Raw genomic sequence first — 19,758 nt, forward strand, 5'->3', positions numbered from 1 at the left:
TCGATGTGTGTTAATTAGAAATATTTATTTATGTCGAGGCGATGGTTATAAATGTCATAAATTTGCTGAACACTTGAACAAAAAATGATGAACTTGCATTAGTTAAACACTATTAAGCAATCTTCTTATGCATACTTAATGCCACTTGGAACCTCATCGAATTTATCATTGCAGACTTCCGTAATTGTTATAAAGAAAATATTTAACACTTGATTACGACGAAAAACGTTAAAAGCAATATTTTTTCAAAAATGTTAGTTTGTATAGGTGTAATACCACCAAATCATAGTATGTCACATCCGGTTATATATAAAAAAGGGTCGAAAAAAATAATCACTTGAATTTGGCAGTTGTAGGATAATACCATTTCATAGCAGTAATAAATTTCTTAGTCAAAACATATATCTCAAAGCACAAATGTTTTTTATCTGTTTTTAGGTGAAATTCGTAAATAATTCCCTGTATGGGGGAGATCCTATCATCCAATAATTAATTATAAATAACTGTACGCTCTTTGATTCTTCTCTCCGGGAGTAACATAGTTAGTACGTCGGTGGGAGCTACAAACAGTTGTGTGTCCTTTCCCAGGTAACGAAATCTTGATATCAAAATGTGTCTGTCTCATGTACCAAGTCAGGAATAGGACAGTTATTCTTCACTTGTTGGAATCAAAATGTTAAAAAGGCCAAAACAGGACAAGTTATAGTACATGTACCCCGTTTAGATGTCATCAATGTAAATTTTAACATTAAACTAAATGAACTGATCAATTAAGCCAAAATTAAGTTTCGACAGAAATACATTGTAGACTACTAAGATTGATATACACTGGGTTTAAATGTATACATTAAAAAGACAATACAATGTCACCTGAAAATAAAGTGGCAATCCACAACAACTCCAAAATATGAAAATAACGATATATGGTATGACTATCAATGATACAGCTATCATCATAAGGAAGGTGATGCTATCAACTGTTCACAAATCTAGTACCTCTTCCCAAGTTTTTAATAGTTCCGAACTGGCACAATAAAGCCAGAAATCTATCTACCTATTCATTGTACAACACTATACAAAAAATAAATATGTGTCAGACAGCAACCAACAAAAACAGCAGCAAAAGGGTAACAAATAAACTAACAAACTCCAAGGAAAAGTTTTTTTAAAGTCCTTTAACAAAGACACAATCATTAAAAATGTGACCTGAATTATCATGTTTGTAGATGTGAGGAATCTTTCTAATAAATTGTTTTTCACAGGGCGTTGATAGTTATGAATTCGCAAAATACTTAATCATAGACGATCACATCAAAGAAGGTTTCTAGGTCAATGCTGGTATGACTTCTTCATTCCACTTTACACGTCGTCAAGTTAATGAAGGTCTTCAAAATATGCTTAGGTGGCGAATAATTTATAGATTAACAGAATATTCGTACTTTATATGTTCTCAGAAGCAGAATCTGCATCCTGGTTGGTTAACATAAAAGCATTCATGATTTCTTTCATTTCGAACTTGAGAAGAGATTGCAAAGGTAAGTAGTTTCGAAATCTATAGATTATTTACTAGAGTTCATAATTGTACCATTTACACAGTTATAATTTAAATGATATTTTATATCTGCTTAAATGTTTTTGGAAAGCATAGTAAAATCAAGTTATTATTTTTTTGAGTGCTGTTTATTGGAAGTAAACATTACGGAATAATAAAAAAAAATCAACATTTACCAGGTATCTTCTTTCACACTGAATTAATAAGCAAGTCCGACTATTTTTTTTATTAATATTTTCTTAAAAAACGTTCTTCCTGTAAATAATAGACCTTCAATAAAAACTGTGTCTAAATTGTCTTAGCTTTATAACGATTTCATTAATAAGAACTAATAATTTAAATTTCATTGCAGAATTAAAAATAACCTTTAAACATGGGAAGAATAATGATTATTGTCTTTGAATTTTTGTTCCTGTCTGCTGTCATGGCTTTTGATATGGTATGTATATTTCTATGTCAGATCATTAACAAGTTGGACACATATCTGATATATGACAATTTTCTTTTATGTATTATTTTGTTTTTTGTATTAACACATTTGTACGGAAGTATATTAGCGCCACACAACTATTTTTTTTTACATTTTTTCCTATGTTTAATAACACAAACGCAAACCTTTGCGATATAACACAAACATTTGTTTGAAGTTGGATATGCAAGTCTACATCTTGATAAAATTAATACTTAACATGCTTCCATGGTACCTTATTTTCCTGTTGATGGCTTCTACCTTTTGTCATATACTGACATGTATTTCGACTAAATTGTCAACCGAGGTAGCCTTTCTTCTACTTGTCTTTCGTTTAATAGTCAGAGTTCCTTGTTTCGTACTTTATTTATTGTTTTTTGTGTTTGTGTTACCGCCTTATATATATTAGATTATATATAATATCATGCATATGCTATAATACGACTTATTTTTAGCGTTTGAAATTGATGAATTTCGATCGTTTTCAGAAATTTGATTATCAAATAATTGATGGGGAGGCAAAGTATTTGGAAAACATAGAAACCAATCTCGAAAAGAATATAGTGAAGAGTCATACACCAGCACACAATGATGTTATCGAATCCTACAAAATACAAGACTTCCGTCAGGTTTGTAGTATAACACATATTGAGTATTTCAATCTCCAGAGCAGAGATCATATCTGTTCTGTACAATACTTGACTGTCCCTTTGGTATCTTTCGTCCCTCTTTTCTAGCACATTATAAGTCATATTGAGTGTTATAAATGAAGAGCTTATAATTAACGGATATATGAACTCTGTGCACCGGAGACTGAAGTAATAATACTAAAACAAAGTCCTGTATCTTGTATTACGCAAATAACAGTAAACCCAACTACATTTTACTTTAACAAGTTACATTTTAAAATTCTTCTCCGGTCATTTTTTCGAAATAAAATGATTTTAAAGATAATAATATTGATTAATAAAAAAAACATTTTTGGTAGGTATAACTTGGTAACAACGACATTAATAAGCCAGTCATTTTACATACGAATACTTTTAATTTCTATTTAGGTGAAGTTCAGCTTTTGATATTTTCATTTATATCATTTCCACGGTTTTAATAGATACTTGTCTCACTGAAAATACTTACGTCTGTTATTGTTTATGTTGATTAACTTCCCATGTTGAAAATTAACATTTCAAAGGATTTTAATTTGTTAATATTGTAACTCATTCTCCCCAGAAAAGTCGTTCATACCATGCCAATTCAAATGGCTTAAATATCTACTAGCCTGACGATTGGCTAGTAAACTAACATCTTATTACTTTTTGATTGACACTATAGTATTGTGTTATAGGGTCAACAGTTGACATGTCTCCCATCCATAAATCAGTGTAGAGTTAGTGATATAGACAGAGAACACACAGTAGATGCTGGACAAATAACAGAGGCGTTTATTCATAGCTGGGTATGAATATTAACAATGTGTTTATTACTATGACATATGCTACGTTTGTACCTGCTTACTCTTCTTGAGGAACTTGTATCGTCTACAGCGTTTGGTTATATCAGGTGCTCTGGAAGGGTAAATGAATAGATCTTAATGCACATATGGCATCCGTTCAGTTTTGCGAATATTTCGACTTCATGTCATTTATTCTCAGTTACCCTAATATGTATAAATGCATGTATATAATACAAAATATCCAATTCGGGAAGTTTTATATGGATACAACTCGGAAAATATAATTTTATAATAAAATTGAGAATGGAAATAAGATCGCGATTCATTTTTGATTTGCTATTACTGAAAGGAATTCAAACAAGTCATCAGTGATTTATTTCACATTTAGTTTTCATTTTCCATATAATTACTATATAATAATGACAAATTTATATAACCTCTGATTTAAAACATATTCGAAGAGCTTTTAAGTGTAGGTATGACATTATTTTAATTTAAAAATAATCAGCTGAAATATAGGTTTTTATTATTCTTTTGTCTTTTTAAAAGATAAGAAAAAACATGTGTTTTCAGTCTAGATATAAATGAATAGTTAGATCTACAGACTATGCTTGGCCTCAAGCATTACTAAAGAACTATCAGTGTCGACGTTTGAATCTTTTGCAGTAAATAGATAGGGTTAATTTTAATCTGTTAAACTGTTTTTTTAAGAATAAAGGCGATAAAAGCATAATCAGTGCAGATGGGGAAGTTGTCACGGAAATGTACTATGCCGATAATCATGACGTCATTCAACCTACTTTCCTCAAAGGAGCTGTCAAAGAATTTTATCAGAATTTTGAATACCCACTGTACAAGGAAAAGAAGATACCTCAAGATGCTGAAGTATACAATATGACTCACTCCACAGGTAACAAAAATATTCTGCGTCTCAAATAAGAATTATGGAAGCTTTAATGAGTTTGTACGTCCCTAAGGTTACCGTTTTATCTTTTAAATTATGTATTTTTAAATAGTTTGTCGTCGGACATCAGTGAAGAGACTGCTATTGTCAAATTGAACATCTAGTAAAGAAATATTGGTACCGTAAGTGTGTTATCACAGTCAGGAGTCTACTTCGTCAAAATTATCTCCCCATTACGCCAGTTCATTTTCACAATCGTAGAAATGGAAGCCATTGTAGGGATGACGCGCTACCAATATTGCTCTTGGAAACCGATAAATTTATCCATATTGCACCACTACGATCCTTATATGTTAGTTGTATTTTAAAAGACAAATGTATCAACTAGCTAATGAGCATCAGTTAATAATCTTGTCTGCATTGATTCAACTTAAAACTATTGTCTGATCGGTTGTCAGGTGGAATTTTCGAAAATTCATAAACATTTAAAAAAAATTTAATTAAATATTTCGTGGAAGGGCAGACTAGATTTTTTTAGTGTATGAAGACTATAAACCCTAGTAATAACACACAAAAAATTAGAATTTTTCGAAGATATGCATTTTCATCATCCAACTTGAAAGACTGTCGTCAAGTACTTTCAGTAAAAAAACAGCTATTCGAACACACCTTCTCTGTTTTTGTGACTCATTAGATAGGTATTTCACTTGACCCATATATTTCATCTTTTAGTACTGTGATTCTTTTGTGTTATAAAGTCAACCTGTAGCTTTAATATATAAAAATGATAGAATCTGAAGCGAGACGATGTATGAAATATTCTTACTTTGTACGATATCAAGACAAAATACTCAACTCAAACACGCCCTAACACAAAAAGGTGCATTCGATTTTCTCTTTTTGTTACCCATTTTTTGGAATTTTTTCTTCAGTCACATAATGGAAGGGCAGACACGAAAATTACTGAACTAATAGATTGATATGTTTTCCGTCCGTGGTAATTTTTTCATAAAAATTGGAGGTTATGCATTTTCTTCATCCAACTTGAAAGATTTCTATGTCGTCGACTTGATATCTAATTGTTCTGCTTAACTATGTACTAGATAAATTGAAAACTTATGCAAATGGTGTTTTTAAAATAAAACCTCTCGTAATTGAGAAGAAAACTGCAATTTTGTTTGTTTCTATTTACTTTTAAAAATTTGGTCACTATAGTAAACAATACAGTAAACATTTATCGCCTTCTCTAACAAAGAGCTTCGATTCTTTTGTTCTATTTCAACCTGGTTTCCGACTGATCAGCTACCAAGAAATCATATATATAGTCATGCTAAGTAAATGTACTGATTATAAAATATTAAAATTCCAAATATTAGGGTTTCTATACCCATGCAAAAATAACCGAAGCAAGATTCTCCACATCTTTTGAAAAAACAAATGTTTATGACTTCAAGTATATGGTGTATTGTCACAGTGAATGAATGATGTATTTTGCTTGGGCGATTGGGCTATTTTTCTTAATCAAATAAATGTTAAGCTTTTTAACGGGAATATCCTTTGGGACATTTCTTGTTATATAATTGATGTTTTTTTATGGATATGAAAGAGAAAGCTCTAATAGTTGTGGTACTTTTTATTTAGAACATCGTGCTAAAAGAGGACTCGACATTTTTAATAATGACTGCAGGATGAAGGTTGTGTACGGTATTGATTCTGGACGGAGAAGCAATCATCTTAGAATATGTCAAAGGTGAGTGACAAATTACCATTCATACTTAACCTGATTATTTCGGTTCTTCTCGGTAATCTATCTCTACTTCTTTCGAGGACCTGAATTCTTTACGAATCCTGCATTGTGATTGGTACTCTTTAGAAGAGACGATTTATCAACAATCATATCAATTTTATCGAAATAGGATTAGGTATATCCCGAGCTAATTCTGAATATTTGGTGAAAGATTTTTTTTAATGTCTATGCATTCAGGCAATCTATGAGTTTGACACTGTCCGTTTGGTATCTTTCGTCCCTCTTTGATCTTGAAAAAAAGATATCTTTGAATAAACCGACATCGGTTAATATAAAAAAAATTATCAATAATTTAATCTTAGTACTTCAAACTGAACTTTCAGCAATCAACGATAAATCAATCAAAAAGTTTCTCGAATATGAGAAAACGTTCTCTAAAAAACTCATCGGATATCAGAATAATTGATCACTTTATGGTAAAAGCATGAAATTTGGCATAGTGAAAGATGTCACAAACTTAAGGAATACAACTAAGATGTGTAAATTATTACTTTTGAAAACCTATATACAATATATAAAATATGTAGGTTTATTCAATGACTTATCTACAATCGATGGAAAAAAACGTTTTCACTGTGTCAAAATTATGATACGCATCATTTCTTTTTCCAGACTTCATTTATTTTACTCACTGAATAAAGACTGAGCCGTAATGAAAGGAAAAGTGCGTTACATGACAAGATCGATTAAGCAATATATAACAAACGTTTACAACATTTGTTGTGCAATACGGTAACATCATTTACGTTGATATTTTTCAGGCAAGCAATGATAAACAGAGTGATTGTATTCAGAGATTGTAATAATGTTCACATTATTTCACCACTGGTTCATAGGTGCATATGTTGTTCTTGGGTTACATCCATCAATCTAGCAAGCGGTGATTGTCAGTGTATGAGTATGGGATGGTAGAATATATCAAGTGTTATTCTTCCAAAAATTGGAACAAGCAAAATTATATTTTCATCTTAATAAAATAATTTTGCAAATGTTATGTTTTGTTTTATCATAATGGTTATCTTCTTACTGGTGATTTAGGTCTACATATTGGAACATTATACACATGGCAGTGATTTGTAGATACAAATAGTCTACAATATTTTAAAAAAAAGCTTGAATTGAAATATGAATAGGATATTAGATATTGTTCAAAATTCGATATTTCACATGAGGCAATATCAAGGCTAAATTTGTTAGAATGAAAACTATTATGAATCTATTAAATAATTGTATAGTTAATTTAAAAAGAAGATGTGGTATGATTGCCAATGAGACAACTCTTCACAAGAGACAAATAGACATAGAAATAAACAAATATAAGTCACCGTACGGCCTTCAACCATCAGCAAAGCCCATACCGCATAGTCGGCTAAACAAGTCCCGAAATGTATAGTAAGGTTGTTACCAGTTTACTGTCATAGTTTTTTTCCATATTATATATTTTTTCTTTACGTCCGGGTATGTACTAATATGAACAACATGACAGAGAGCCGCCTTCTGGAGCACCTGAGATCACCCTCGATGTTTTGTTGGGGTTCTATGTTATGTTTTATGTACTTTTGTTTGTCTGAGGGTCTTGTCTTGTTTTTGCCATGGCGATTAATTGAGTTTAAATGTTCCTTTTGGTATTTTGCACTTCTCTTTTGCAGGATTTATTATAAAGAGAACCGTAACACAAATCAATCAATAAAAAAAGAATAAAAGAACGTAAGATAGACAAAAAAAACAAAGGAATAAACATGATTTTACAATAATTTAAGCCTATTTTGCAAGCATCTTTGTTCGAGATTTGTACCTTAGAATTAAACATATTTGTAGCTGAAAATATCTGACCGCACCAGTAGCGTACATTTAGCATGGTCGGTAATGTTCCCGGTAAAGGGGTTCGTTGGTTCAATCACTGACATAGGTCAAATCAAATATCCTAAGATAATAACAAGTAAATAATTTCCATTAATTCATGTGACGGTTCATTCTAATACCACGGATATTGAAAATATTTTTACCCACTATATTTTAGCTTACCTGTCACAAAGGATTATGCGAAAGAACAGATATCTTTTCCACTGATTCTGCTGCTCCAAAGTGTACCAAATCTGAACTATGCAATCTTTAATTACCTGACAACAGTATCGTAACTATGTCCCTTCTTAATAGGTCTATTTAAAGGTTATGTTAGCTTCTGAGGTGAATACTGACAATTTTGTGCTTTATAAAGAATATTACCATAAAAGATTGGATGTGAAATACCTGAGCTTATGTTTAGATGTTTAGTGCAAGATATAACCCCTCTTTTCAGATGTAAAACAAACAAAAATATATGTAATTGATATTTTGTTTACATAGTTCCAATCTTAGCAATAGTTTAACCGTTTGAGAAATTTATTTATTGTCATTGATCTAGCCTGAGGGTTTTCAAAAACAGAGGTTTTTTTTCCCTAATAGACACATAAACTATACACACACATACACACACACACACTCAGTCAATCATTAATAGAAGATACTTGCGTAGATCATGTGTTTTCAAAAGTAGTATCAAAAGACGCAAGATCATGAACATGGGTAAACGAATGTGGGACGCACAAAAAAAAATACAATTGACTAGAGGCTGTGTCGTTCACCTGTATTTACTGATGCTTTGGAAATCATGTAAAATAAGGTTAAAATCATAATTAGTAGTATTGGATATTAGATATTATAATGATATCTAAGATAATGACAAAAAACTGCAAAATTTCCATAAAATTACTAACTCAGGGGTAGCAATTCAACAATAGATTGTCGGATTCGTCTTAAAATTTCAGGGCAGATAAATCTTAATCTGATGAACATGTTTGCCACCAATTCGATTGGCTCTAATTGCTTTAGTTTCGGAGATATAAACCAAAAACTGCATTTTACTCCTATGTTCTATTCTTAATCATGTTGGCCATAATGGTTCCAAGGCGGGGTCATCGGACACATTTTTTTTAACTAGATACCATAATGATGAGTGTTGCCAAGTTTGGTTAAATTAGACCCAGTTGTTTCAGAGGAGAAGAACGAACGACGAACGACGGACGACGGACGGACACCGAGTGATGAGAAAAGCTCACTAGGTCATTCGGGCCAGGTGAGCTAAAAAAGGAAACTTCACAAACATCTATACATGTATTATCATAATCAGGAGCAAAACCAGGTGTGAACAAATTAGCAAGCATTTCCTACTACACATGTGAATCCTAAAATATGTTTATCAAATTCACCTGCAAAATCATTCAGTGCAGAAACCCGTTGGTCTGCTACAATCACTATCAATTCAATATCCACCGTCATGTTCTTTGGATCACTCTGAGGCTACAGGGTTTCGCTGAAGAGGGATTAATGAAGCGAAAATACTACTTTCTCAAAAGACAGGGCTATGAATCAATCAAATTAAGGTCATCACTCAAGAAATTTTACGGTCGCCATCATGAGATGATTGGCCATTATGACAAAAATGTGTCAGAAATCATATCTGATATTCTTCCTCAGTCATAATAACCTTCCATCATTACCGAACTGAACAAAGAAATAACACGACGGATGCCGTATACGTTGCAGCAAATGCTTACCCTTCCGGATCACCTGATTTCACTCCCGGTTTTTAGTGGAGTTTGTGTTGTTTCTTAATTATTATTTATAACTGTTGATGTAAATGTCCTTTGGTTTTGTGAGTCTTTGTTTTGATTGTTATTGTCTTTTAGAATGGGAACATTAAATATATTTATTAAAGTTATGTACACCGGTATGTAAACATTACCACGTGTATTTGTTTATAAATTTACACGTGTTTGAAAGTATATAATAGGTTAAATGTTTTTCATTGGTCGAGTTAGAACTGACCATAATATTTGAATAAGGTCATTTCAAATATTCCGTGCTATACTTTTGGCGGTTTTGTAAATTAAAGATATTGTCATTCGAGGTTCGCTTTTGGTGCAGTAAAGTTGTAAGCTTGTGCTTAACCTGAGTATGTCTGAGAATAGAGAAGGAAGTCCAATGTCTGAAGGTGAGACTGAGCATTCACACATTTCAAAATCACAAAGTAGCAACCACATAGTAGAAGAGCGCCGTGATTTAGCTGATACTTTTGAACTTTTAAGTGTATTTTGACAATAAGTAAGTAGATCTTAAATCAGATTTGGTCCGTGAAAAGGACGTAAATTCAAAAAAGTTAAAAGAAGAGGTTTCCCTTAAATTCAAGCACGAGGTCAACAAAATACAATACAAATTTAACGAGGAAACTATTACCGAGTTAAACAAGGTTTATAGCTTTGTTCCCCGTTCCGAAACCAAGGTTTTACGTATCATCATAGACCTCATAGATAAGGTTAAGGACAGAAACAAACTGATACGCATAGCAGATACTTCAGCCGGTGGTTGGGCTACTGTCAGAGAGTATGAAGCAAATGTTATCGCTTCAGACTCTGAAGATGAAAAGAAAATCCGCCAGGCGGAGTCCAGAGCCATGTGTTCGACTAAAGACAAATCCCGTCTCCCAAATCCCTACAAGACAACTTCTAGACCGGCTCCCGTTGAAACTGCTCCTAATCCTTATTATTCCGATCAGTATCAGCGTCAGAACCCGCCGCCCTTTCGAGCCGGCAGCGGGCGGCGTGAGCCGTCCCTGCACGATATGTTCCATGCCTGTAAGCAATTTGGCCACTGGAGGAAGAACTGTCCACTTGTCAAATGCAACCAGTTCAACTTCAACAATACACAACAGAACAATTAACAATGAACAGTTAGTTAATGATAAGTATTTATATTTATTTTCTGAATTTGATAGTGATTATTGTTAAAATCATGATATTGAGATTTGACAAGTAAGATTTTTTGAAAATATCAAATCTAACACGGGTATTTTCTCTGGTGTAAAGGGAAGGTTAGCTAAAAGTATTCAGTACTGGGAGCATATTGGTGCTAATTCTTTTATTTTAGACACACTGAAAAATGGTTATCTTATTCCATTTATTGATACTCCTTCGAGCCTGTACATGAAAAATAACAAATCTGCTCTTAAGAATGATGATTTTGTTAGCAAATCTGTAAATGAACTTGTTCTTTCAGGTTGCGTCATTGAGGTCCCATTTCAACCTTACATTGTCAATCCGCTCAGTGTAACTACTCAAAAGTCTGGGAAAAGGCGTCTAATTTTAGATTTGAGCACTTTGAATTTATCGGTGAAAAAGGAAAAGATTAAATTTGAAGATTGGAAAATAGCTGTGCAATACTTTCAGAAAAATGATTATCTGTATAAATTTGATTTGAAATCTGGTTATTTTCATTTGGATATATGTCCACAGCAGCACACGTATCTAGGTTTTTCGTGGGAAGGTAAATTTTATTGCTTCACTGTTTTAGCATTTGGTCTTTCAACGGGTCCATACATATTTACAAAGTGTCTCAGACCATTGGTCAAGTATTGGAGAAAAAATGGTATAAAAATAGTTTTATATCTTGATGATGGATTTGGTATGAATAACGAAAATAATGAATGTATCAAAGATGCTGAATTCGTGAAACAATCACTTTTGAGTGCGGGTTGAGTTATCAGACTGCAAACAAACAATAATTTCTCAATGTCACATGTATATCAGAAATTTATAAAGAGAAAACTAAAAGGAGGTTTTCTTAATACACTGTAGCTATAAATCAGTCATCAAAGTTTAACGAAATTTTAAGGATACATGTATTTCCAAAAACTTGAAAGTCACCCCTTTTCTTATGACATGTATGAAGAAAATCTTATAACTCAGAAACTGACAAACTTAATTTTATAAAAATCAAATGGGACCTTACAACAAAAAATATGAACAATTTAACTAAGTTTCATGATATTCAGCATTTTTATGTCCCACTCAACGAAGTTTTCGGGGGTATAATGTTTTTGACCTGTCTGTCTGACGTCAAGTCCTGTTTCTTGTAATCACAACTGTTCTCAAACCACACAACATAATTTCATGAAATCTTTTTAGATAATAAGGTCATACATGTAGATGTGCATATCAACAGGAAATTAAGATTCAATTTTTTTTCTAGGAGTTAAGCCCCTTTGAACTTATTTGCTTTAATGTACTACTTCATCAGTTTGTTATTGCAACTCCCCTGAATCCACACAACAGAATTTCTTGAAACTTTGTAGATAATAAGGACATACTATGTAGATGTGCATATTGACAGGAAATTATGATTTAATTGAAGTTTATCAATTGCCAAGGTACATTGAAAGGTTGTTCTTTTATTAAAATCTGCACATATATAGGATTTTTTATAAGCTTTAACTTGATCTTCTTTATGTTGTTTGCTTACATTTTGTTTCAATTTACTTAAAAGTAAAAGTATATAGGAAAGGTATAAATTAGTGAGCATCGGTTCATACTACATGTAGTTTTTGTCTGGACTTCTTGATTAATTTATATATATATATATACAATTTTAGCTTGTTACCAAATGAAAGGAAAGGACATTATTGGCAAGGATTGATATTACTGGTGAACATGTATGTCATGTAGGTGTGAATGCCCTGCAAAACAGAACTGGTATCAAAGTAAGTTCATCTGTAGAATTGCAGTTAATTTAAATAATTTTATGTTATCTACCTAAAACTGTTTCAAGTTTAATTGTACATGTACACTGTGGCTTATTTTTTTCACTTTCTGATTCAATGCATGCATCAAGCCTTACTCTGCTCGCCTCCTTCTGCTCCATACACACACACTTGAGATGTCAGAAATTCAGACTATCATAGCATTTACATTACAAACTGACCTAGTCAGACTGGCCTATATTATGTATTGATAAGTTAACGCTGTTATCATTTAGAAAACATAAAATATTTGCCACTGGACAGCAAAAAAAAACGACCAGTTAATGATTTTGCATTAACAGAATGAATTTGCAAACATATAGCAATTAGCTTATGTAATTCATGGAAGTTAGATTTATATTCTTTATGAATATTTTATTTCAGTTACCATCACAGTGAACATAGTGAAGAATAACCAATACCATGAATACAGGACATAGAAGACTACCTCACAAACTTGGGAATTTTACAAAAAATAGAACGTTTAAATTGACAAAGAAGACATTTATTTTGACATTCATAGACTTGGAAGGTAAAGAAATTAGAATGTGAATATAAATCCTTGGAAATAAAATTTTGAACTTTGAAGAAGATTAAAGATTATGTTTGTTCTAAGAAAGTTTGAAGAAAAAGGATACATTCAAAACTGAAAAAAAGGAAACCTTACAGTATTCTCAATTTATACTCTTGAGATCAATTACTCTTGATATATAATTAAAAGGACTTATAAAAGTAAGGACATTTGGTTGAATTGCCAATGAGAAAAATATCCACTAGAGTTCACATGATGTGATAGTGAGCAATTATAGGTCACCATATGTCCTCCAACAATGAAAAACATGAACTATATAGTGAGTTGTGAAAAGGTTTGGACATGACAAATAGAGAAAACTAAGAGCCTTATTTTATCAAGTTAATACAGGAAAGCAAAATATGAACCAAAGACCACCACTGAAATACTTCTGATTATTGTTGATTTACTCTTGAAATATCATGTAAAATGTTTAAAAAGATATCATCAATATTCAACTTGTTAAACAACAAGTCACTGTATGACAGAAAGTTCTATGACAAAATCCTTGTATGTGTATTGCATCAGATTTTTTTTTAGATAGAACACTACGAGACTATATATATACATGATATAAGGAAATGCAAATAAAAAGTATCATCACCTTAAAAAGAAGTATAGCATTTTATCATTGACAGTTCCATCAAAAGTTTCAGCAATACAATGCAACTGTTACATAAAATTCAAACTGTACTATATACTATAATAAGTGTGTTATACATAATACAATAAGTGTGTTATATACTATAATCATGATAATATATATATATATATATATTATAATGCATAATAATAAAAGACGTTATACGTCCGTGGTACAAAACATCCGTATTACGGACGTGGTACTAAACGTCCGTATTACGGACGTGGTACTAAATATCCGTATTTCGGACATTTTACGTCCGTGGTACTATTCGTCCGTAGACGTGCCGTATAATACGGACGTATTACGGATTTTTTACGGACGTAAAACGTCCGTAGCTATTTTACCTGTGTAGTATTGATTTTTTGTTTAACAATAAACGAAATACTTTACAGCTTATCATGAAGTAGTGGATTCGAAGAGTCTATTAATAACAAAGTGGTTTGTTTCATGCATGTATTGATCACTTTCAGCTTACGATTTCGGAAAGTGTGTTAAATGAAAATAATTTAATTTTGGATGTAACGTGTCTTCTATTGGATGACGTCGTTTTGTTTATCAGCCCATAGACATAATTTTGTCATGTGACCGTGACGTCATCAACGTTTTTTCATGATTTACTCCGGTTTAAAATGGATTTAAAAATTAAATTATAAGAAATGACAGTAATATTTTTTCTGCCTATTCGAAATAACATAAAAAATGTGGTGCACACTTTAAATGACCTGCTACGCGCGTTATTCAGTGAGCACCACATTTTTATTTTTATGTTATTTCTTCATAGACAGAAAAAAATATTACAGTCATTCCTTAAATGAAATTGAAAATGGATTTTCACAACTTGATTAAGAAGAAAAACTTGATCAGCAATAAAATTTTCGATTTGAGCATTTGTAATGATGACAAATTCACGAAATGAATCAGGAACCATATTCATATATTTTCCTACAAAGAAAGAATATTGTAGATAAAAAGTCAATACTAATTACTTAGTTATTTGCATACTGCCTTTATTGATACAATATCATCGTTATCACAAAAAATAGAAGATAAATTATCAAAAGAACATATGGTAATCGGAAGTTTAAAGTAAAACACTACAATATTGACGAGATAAATTAAAGACAGGCTCAAATGTCTTCAACTGTCTCTGGAAAAAAATGGAGTTTTAACTAGCAATAAAAACAATGTTTAAACCATCATTTATTCCGGAAATGCCTGTTTCCAATAAGGAATGTAAAAGTTGTTTTCCTTTGTTCCGTTGGTTGAGAAAGTTCAAAATAATAGTGGTTGCCCCAGAAAATAGTAAAATAACAAAAATACCGAACTCCGAGGAAAATTCAACTGAAATTCAACTGCTAAATGGTAAAATTAAAAGATCAAACACATCAAATGAATGGATAACAACTATCATATTCCTGACTTGGTATAGGCATTTTCTTTTGTAGAAAATGGTTTATCAAATCAGGTGTAAAAGCTAGCGAACCCTCTCAATTATATTACAGTTGCAAAAGAATTCCATTATATGACAACGACGTGTGAACAAAACAAACAGACATCATAGGTAAAAATGTAAAACAATTGGGGTACAGCAGTCAACGTTTTGTTGTTATCTTAATCATTATAAAAACAAATAAATATGTAATAAAGAACCAAAAAAGGCATATAAAACAAGCCAATTAGCAAAAATGATAGACAAGAATACAAAAATTTACCATTGCACAATAAGACAATGACGAGGTGTATAAAGACACAAAAGAAATACAAAAAAGCATATAGACAAAGAACAATTAGGCAAAAATAAAAGACAGGAATACAAAAATTACCATATCACAATAACACAATGACGAGGTGTTTAAGTATAGAGCCACGTCGTATGTAACGAAGAAATACAAAAATGCATATAGACAAAGAACAATTAAGCAAAAATAAAAGACAGAAATAAAATAACTATAGCACAATAACACAATGACGAGGTGTATAAGTACAGAGCCAGAGATGTAGGAAACTATTTTGTCAGGAAAATGTTTGGTTTTTTTACTATTTGTATTAGATATGGATAGGAATGAATGGTAGAATCTTGATATTATAAGTGTTTTATCACTGTTATTTTAATTGGGGAGAGTTGTTTTTATTATTGAAAGTTTTTCTAACAATTTTCGATTTCATTCGTCCTTCGGTCAGAATTCAAATTTTCAATATTATTTGTGATCCACAGAGAAATTTTCCCAAGTAGTGTAAATCTACTGGAACCTCAATCCCCACTAAATATGCATAGTTTCTTGGTTAATTTTGTTCTCCCCAATCCAAACAACTTTGGACTTGTTAGTTTATACTTAATCCTACTAAATATGCATATTTATCAGAGTACAGAGAGATGTATCCAGATTCTTGTGATCCATCTAGTATAAGACACGTATCATCTGCATATTGTGAAATGGGATACTTTGAATCATCTATAGGGATTCCTTTAATTAGGTCTTTCCACTTTTCTGTGGAAAGACCTATTGTATTTCTTCTGATTATTATTATTTTTTTTCCGCCAAGTTTGGAAATTTTTGTTTCGTAATATGTCGCCTAGATATTTCTTATATTGTTCCGTTCAGTTTATGCGCTTTTAAATTTCACCCTGCTAAGACGAACACTTTTCTTTGTAAGAGTAATCTCCCTATTTACCAATTATCAAATGTGTGCCTTTTCTTTTTAACTAAAAAAGATATCGACACATATCATTTCACAAATTGTTTGTTACATCCTCAGGAATTTTAGGCTAATTTGGATCGAAGCGATTCAATGAAATTTTATAGGAATTATCTACCTTTACACAATGTTTTTTAAACTCATAAACCGTTGACCGTATGACCCTAAAATGTTTTTATTTGAGGCCTTTAGGTCCTAACTTAGAAAATGAGATCAAGGTCAAAGGTCAAGGTGAAGTTCTTAATTTGGACTTTTCCTGGTTTTTGCATTTTTTTAACACTTTTAAAGATATATATAAAAGAACAAGTGCAAAATGTTTGTTTTTTTGTAATGAAGATATGTTACATTTGGTCTGAAACAATCAAAGAGGGACGAAAGATACCAAAGGACCCCACCAAAAAACTAGGGGTGATCTCAGGTGCTCCGGGAGGGTAAGCAGATCCTGCTCCACATGTGGCACCCGTCGTGTTGCTTATGTGATAACAAATCCGGTAAATAGTCTAATTCGGTAGGTCACATTCATGAAAGGGAAGGGGATTGTAGTTACGACGTAAGGAACATATCCGATATCATTTGTGAAAGGTTATTCCATAACGGTCACCCAGCTCATGATGGCGTCCATAAAATTTTCGAAGGGATGATTTCAACTTCACCATTTGGAACTCTTGGTTTAATAGCTTCCTTGTGAGCAGCAACCCTCTATCAAGAAAATCATGACAGGAAATGCAATCACGGGAATATCGTATCAATTGGGAGATATATACCCCGTATGCAGGTGTTGCTGGAATGTTGCTACTTAGAAATGGAAAGTTCACAATTGGAAAGTTGAAATCATCTCTTTTGTCGTAAAGTTTTGTTTTCAAACGACCCTAATTGTCAATTTCTAGATGTAAGTCAAGATATGAGGCCGACTTAACTGTATCTGTAGTATCCTTTATCTCTAGCTCCATGGGATAGATGCGTTCCACATAGTCACCAAATGTTGAATTATTTAGTGAAAGCGACATCTTATGGGAGTTAAGGCCCCTGAAATGTCTAATTGTAAGGTTAATTGATTATTTCTTCAACCTGGTTCATTATAAAGCCATATGACCTTTTACAACAGGTTGGGAGACATATGACCTTGAAAAATGACAACCGGGAGTGACCTTGAGAAAACCGGAAGTAGCCAAACGGAAGTGTTTGCATTTTTTTCATGAAAAATGACTGGGAATTCATATATTTTGTTATTTGATTACATTAACTTATCATGAAAGACTAGAAGTGACTTTCGATAACCGGAACTGGTCAATTATCTCCTGATTGACAGGCAAAAGTAATATAGAAACTATATATTTTTGGAATCGGAGTTAAATAATCTATCATATAAACTGGAAGTGACATTTACTTCACCAGAAGTAGCACATTATCTCCCTTATTTCACTGAGAAGTATATAATAACCATTTATTCTTTGCATCAGTATAAAGAAACTTATGATTTGAAGCCAATTTCAACTTTGAGTAAACAGGAACTAGCTTCTTTTCAATAACTTTGAAAATTGATGTGGAAAGACCTTCAATTGTTCTCTGAACAATTAGTTTTTAATTTTATTATTTTTCTTTTAGATATACCTATATGCACACAGTAAAAAATATGGTGACAAGGGATCCACTTATCGACAGCCTCTGAATTTCAAAACATTCTGAACTTTGGTAATTTTGAGTTACTGCAGATTAAATGTAAGTATTAAAAGTGAGGATCCAATGTTTAAAAGATGGTTCGAAATTAATAAGTTCAATACGCTTTTAATAAAACTCTTTTGAAAATCAAAAATGAGGAGAATACTAGGTATGTCATTTCCTGTATTCAATTAAATATCCTTAATTAATTTTGTATTTTCACCAAGATTATCTTCCAGCAATAAACCCTGCTTGATTTATTAAAAGTGACAAGATAGAAAATTTACGCTTTGAATAAAGCAATACCTAAATTTATATTATGTTTAAAAACTTATAGGTTGCCAGGTTTTCATATATTGTCTTAGTTTAATCCCCGTTGGTTTATAAACGATTATTCCCCTTTTTTGAGATATTGCCATTTCACCAAATTTTTACCCATAGGTGATTGACCGGAAAACAAAATTGCCTACATTGTACATATTTCCAAAAGAATTTACAAAACTCACTGATGTACCCATCCAATCATGGACTTTACTTATTTTTCATTCTTTTGATAGCTACTGTTAATTCTGAATGATTAACGTTCGCCTCAAGGTCATCCCTTATTTCATTTGTTAACTTTGGAATATCTAAATATTGAATTTCATTTTGAGATCAACATTTTCTTTTGAATTTATTTAGACATAAATTTTTATAGTAGTTTTTGGCTTTCTTGACAATGTGTTTTTATTTGTTTAGACAAGATATCTTCATCATTGACATGTCTTGGTGCTTTTCGCTGACTGTTAGTGACGTCTTTACTCTCAATCCATTTGACGTTTGATGTGTACTGATTGATATTTTTGGTTTAGATAAATGTTTGTTTTTCTATTAGTTCTTATGGACTTTGATATAGCTGTCGGTGACTACGAGTACTCGAAAATCTGCTCTTGGTGTCTTATTTGTTTATAGAGATGAGGGAAGAACAAATATATTTCCATGTTCGGTCTGTGTTTTTGTTTGATTTTTCTGCTTTGTATTGGTCTGGTGAGACAATAACAATCAAAACCAAGGAGTAAACAAAGACTCATAAAACCAAAAGACATTTACATCAACAGTTACAAATAATAAATAAGAAACAACACGAACTGCACTAAAAACCGGGAGTGAAATCAGGTGCTCCGAAAGGGAAAGCATTTCCTGTACCGTATACGGCACCCGTCGTGTTATTTCTTTGCTCAGTTCGGTAATAATGGAAGGTAATTATGACTGAGGAAGAATATCAGATATGATTTCTGACACACTTTTGTCATAATGGCCAATCAGCTCATGATGGCGACCGTAAAATTTCTTGAGTGTTAATTTGATTGATTCATAGCCCTGTCTTAGCAACTTTTGAGAAAGCAGT

General features: G+C 32.0%; 1 protein-coding gene and 1 long non-coding RNA gene across 2 annotated transcripts; both read left to right on the forward strand.

Moving 5' to 3' along the window:
* Positions 1-1,373: 1,373 nt before the first annotated feature.
* On the forward strand, positions 1,374-7,176 carry LOC139491838 (uncharacterized). Its single transcript, XM_071279730.1, has 7 exons — positions 1,374-1,535; positions 1,905-1,991; positions 2,510-2,650; positions 3,367-3,477; positions 4,186-4,384; positions 6,020-6,128; positions 6,947-7,176. The coding sequence occupies exons 2-7, from the start codon at positions 1,926-1,928 to the stop codon at positions 7,095-7,097; spliced, it is 777 nt and encodes a 258-aa protein (XP_071135831.1). The 5' UTR covers positions 1,374-1,535; positions 1,905-1,925; the 3' UTR covers positions 7,098-7,176.
* A 5,352-nt stretch (positions 7,177-12,528) lies between these two features.
* Positions 12,529-13,389, forward strand: LOC139492541 (uncharacterized). Its single transcript, XR_011656886.1, has 2 exons — positions 12,529-12,759; positions 13,183-13,389. It is a non-coding gene; the product is annotated as an uncharacterized lncRNA (long non-coding RNA).
* Positions 13,390-19,758: the final 6,369 nt, after the last annotated feature.

This window comes from Mytilus edulis, chromosome 10 (genome assembly GCF_963676685.1).
Source record: "Mytilus edulis chromosome 10, xbMytEdul2.2, whole genome shotgun sequence".
Taxonomy (NCBI): Eukaryota; Metazoa; Mollusca; class Bivalvia; order Mytilida; family Mytilidae; genus Mytilus; species Mytilus edulis.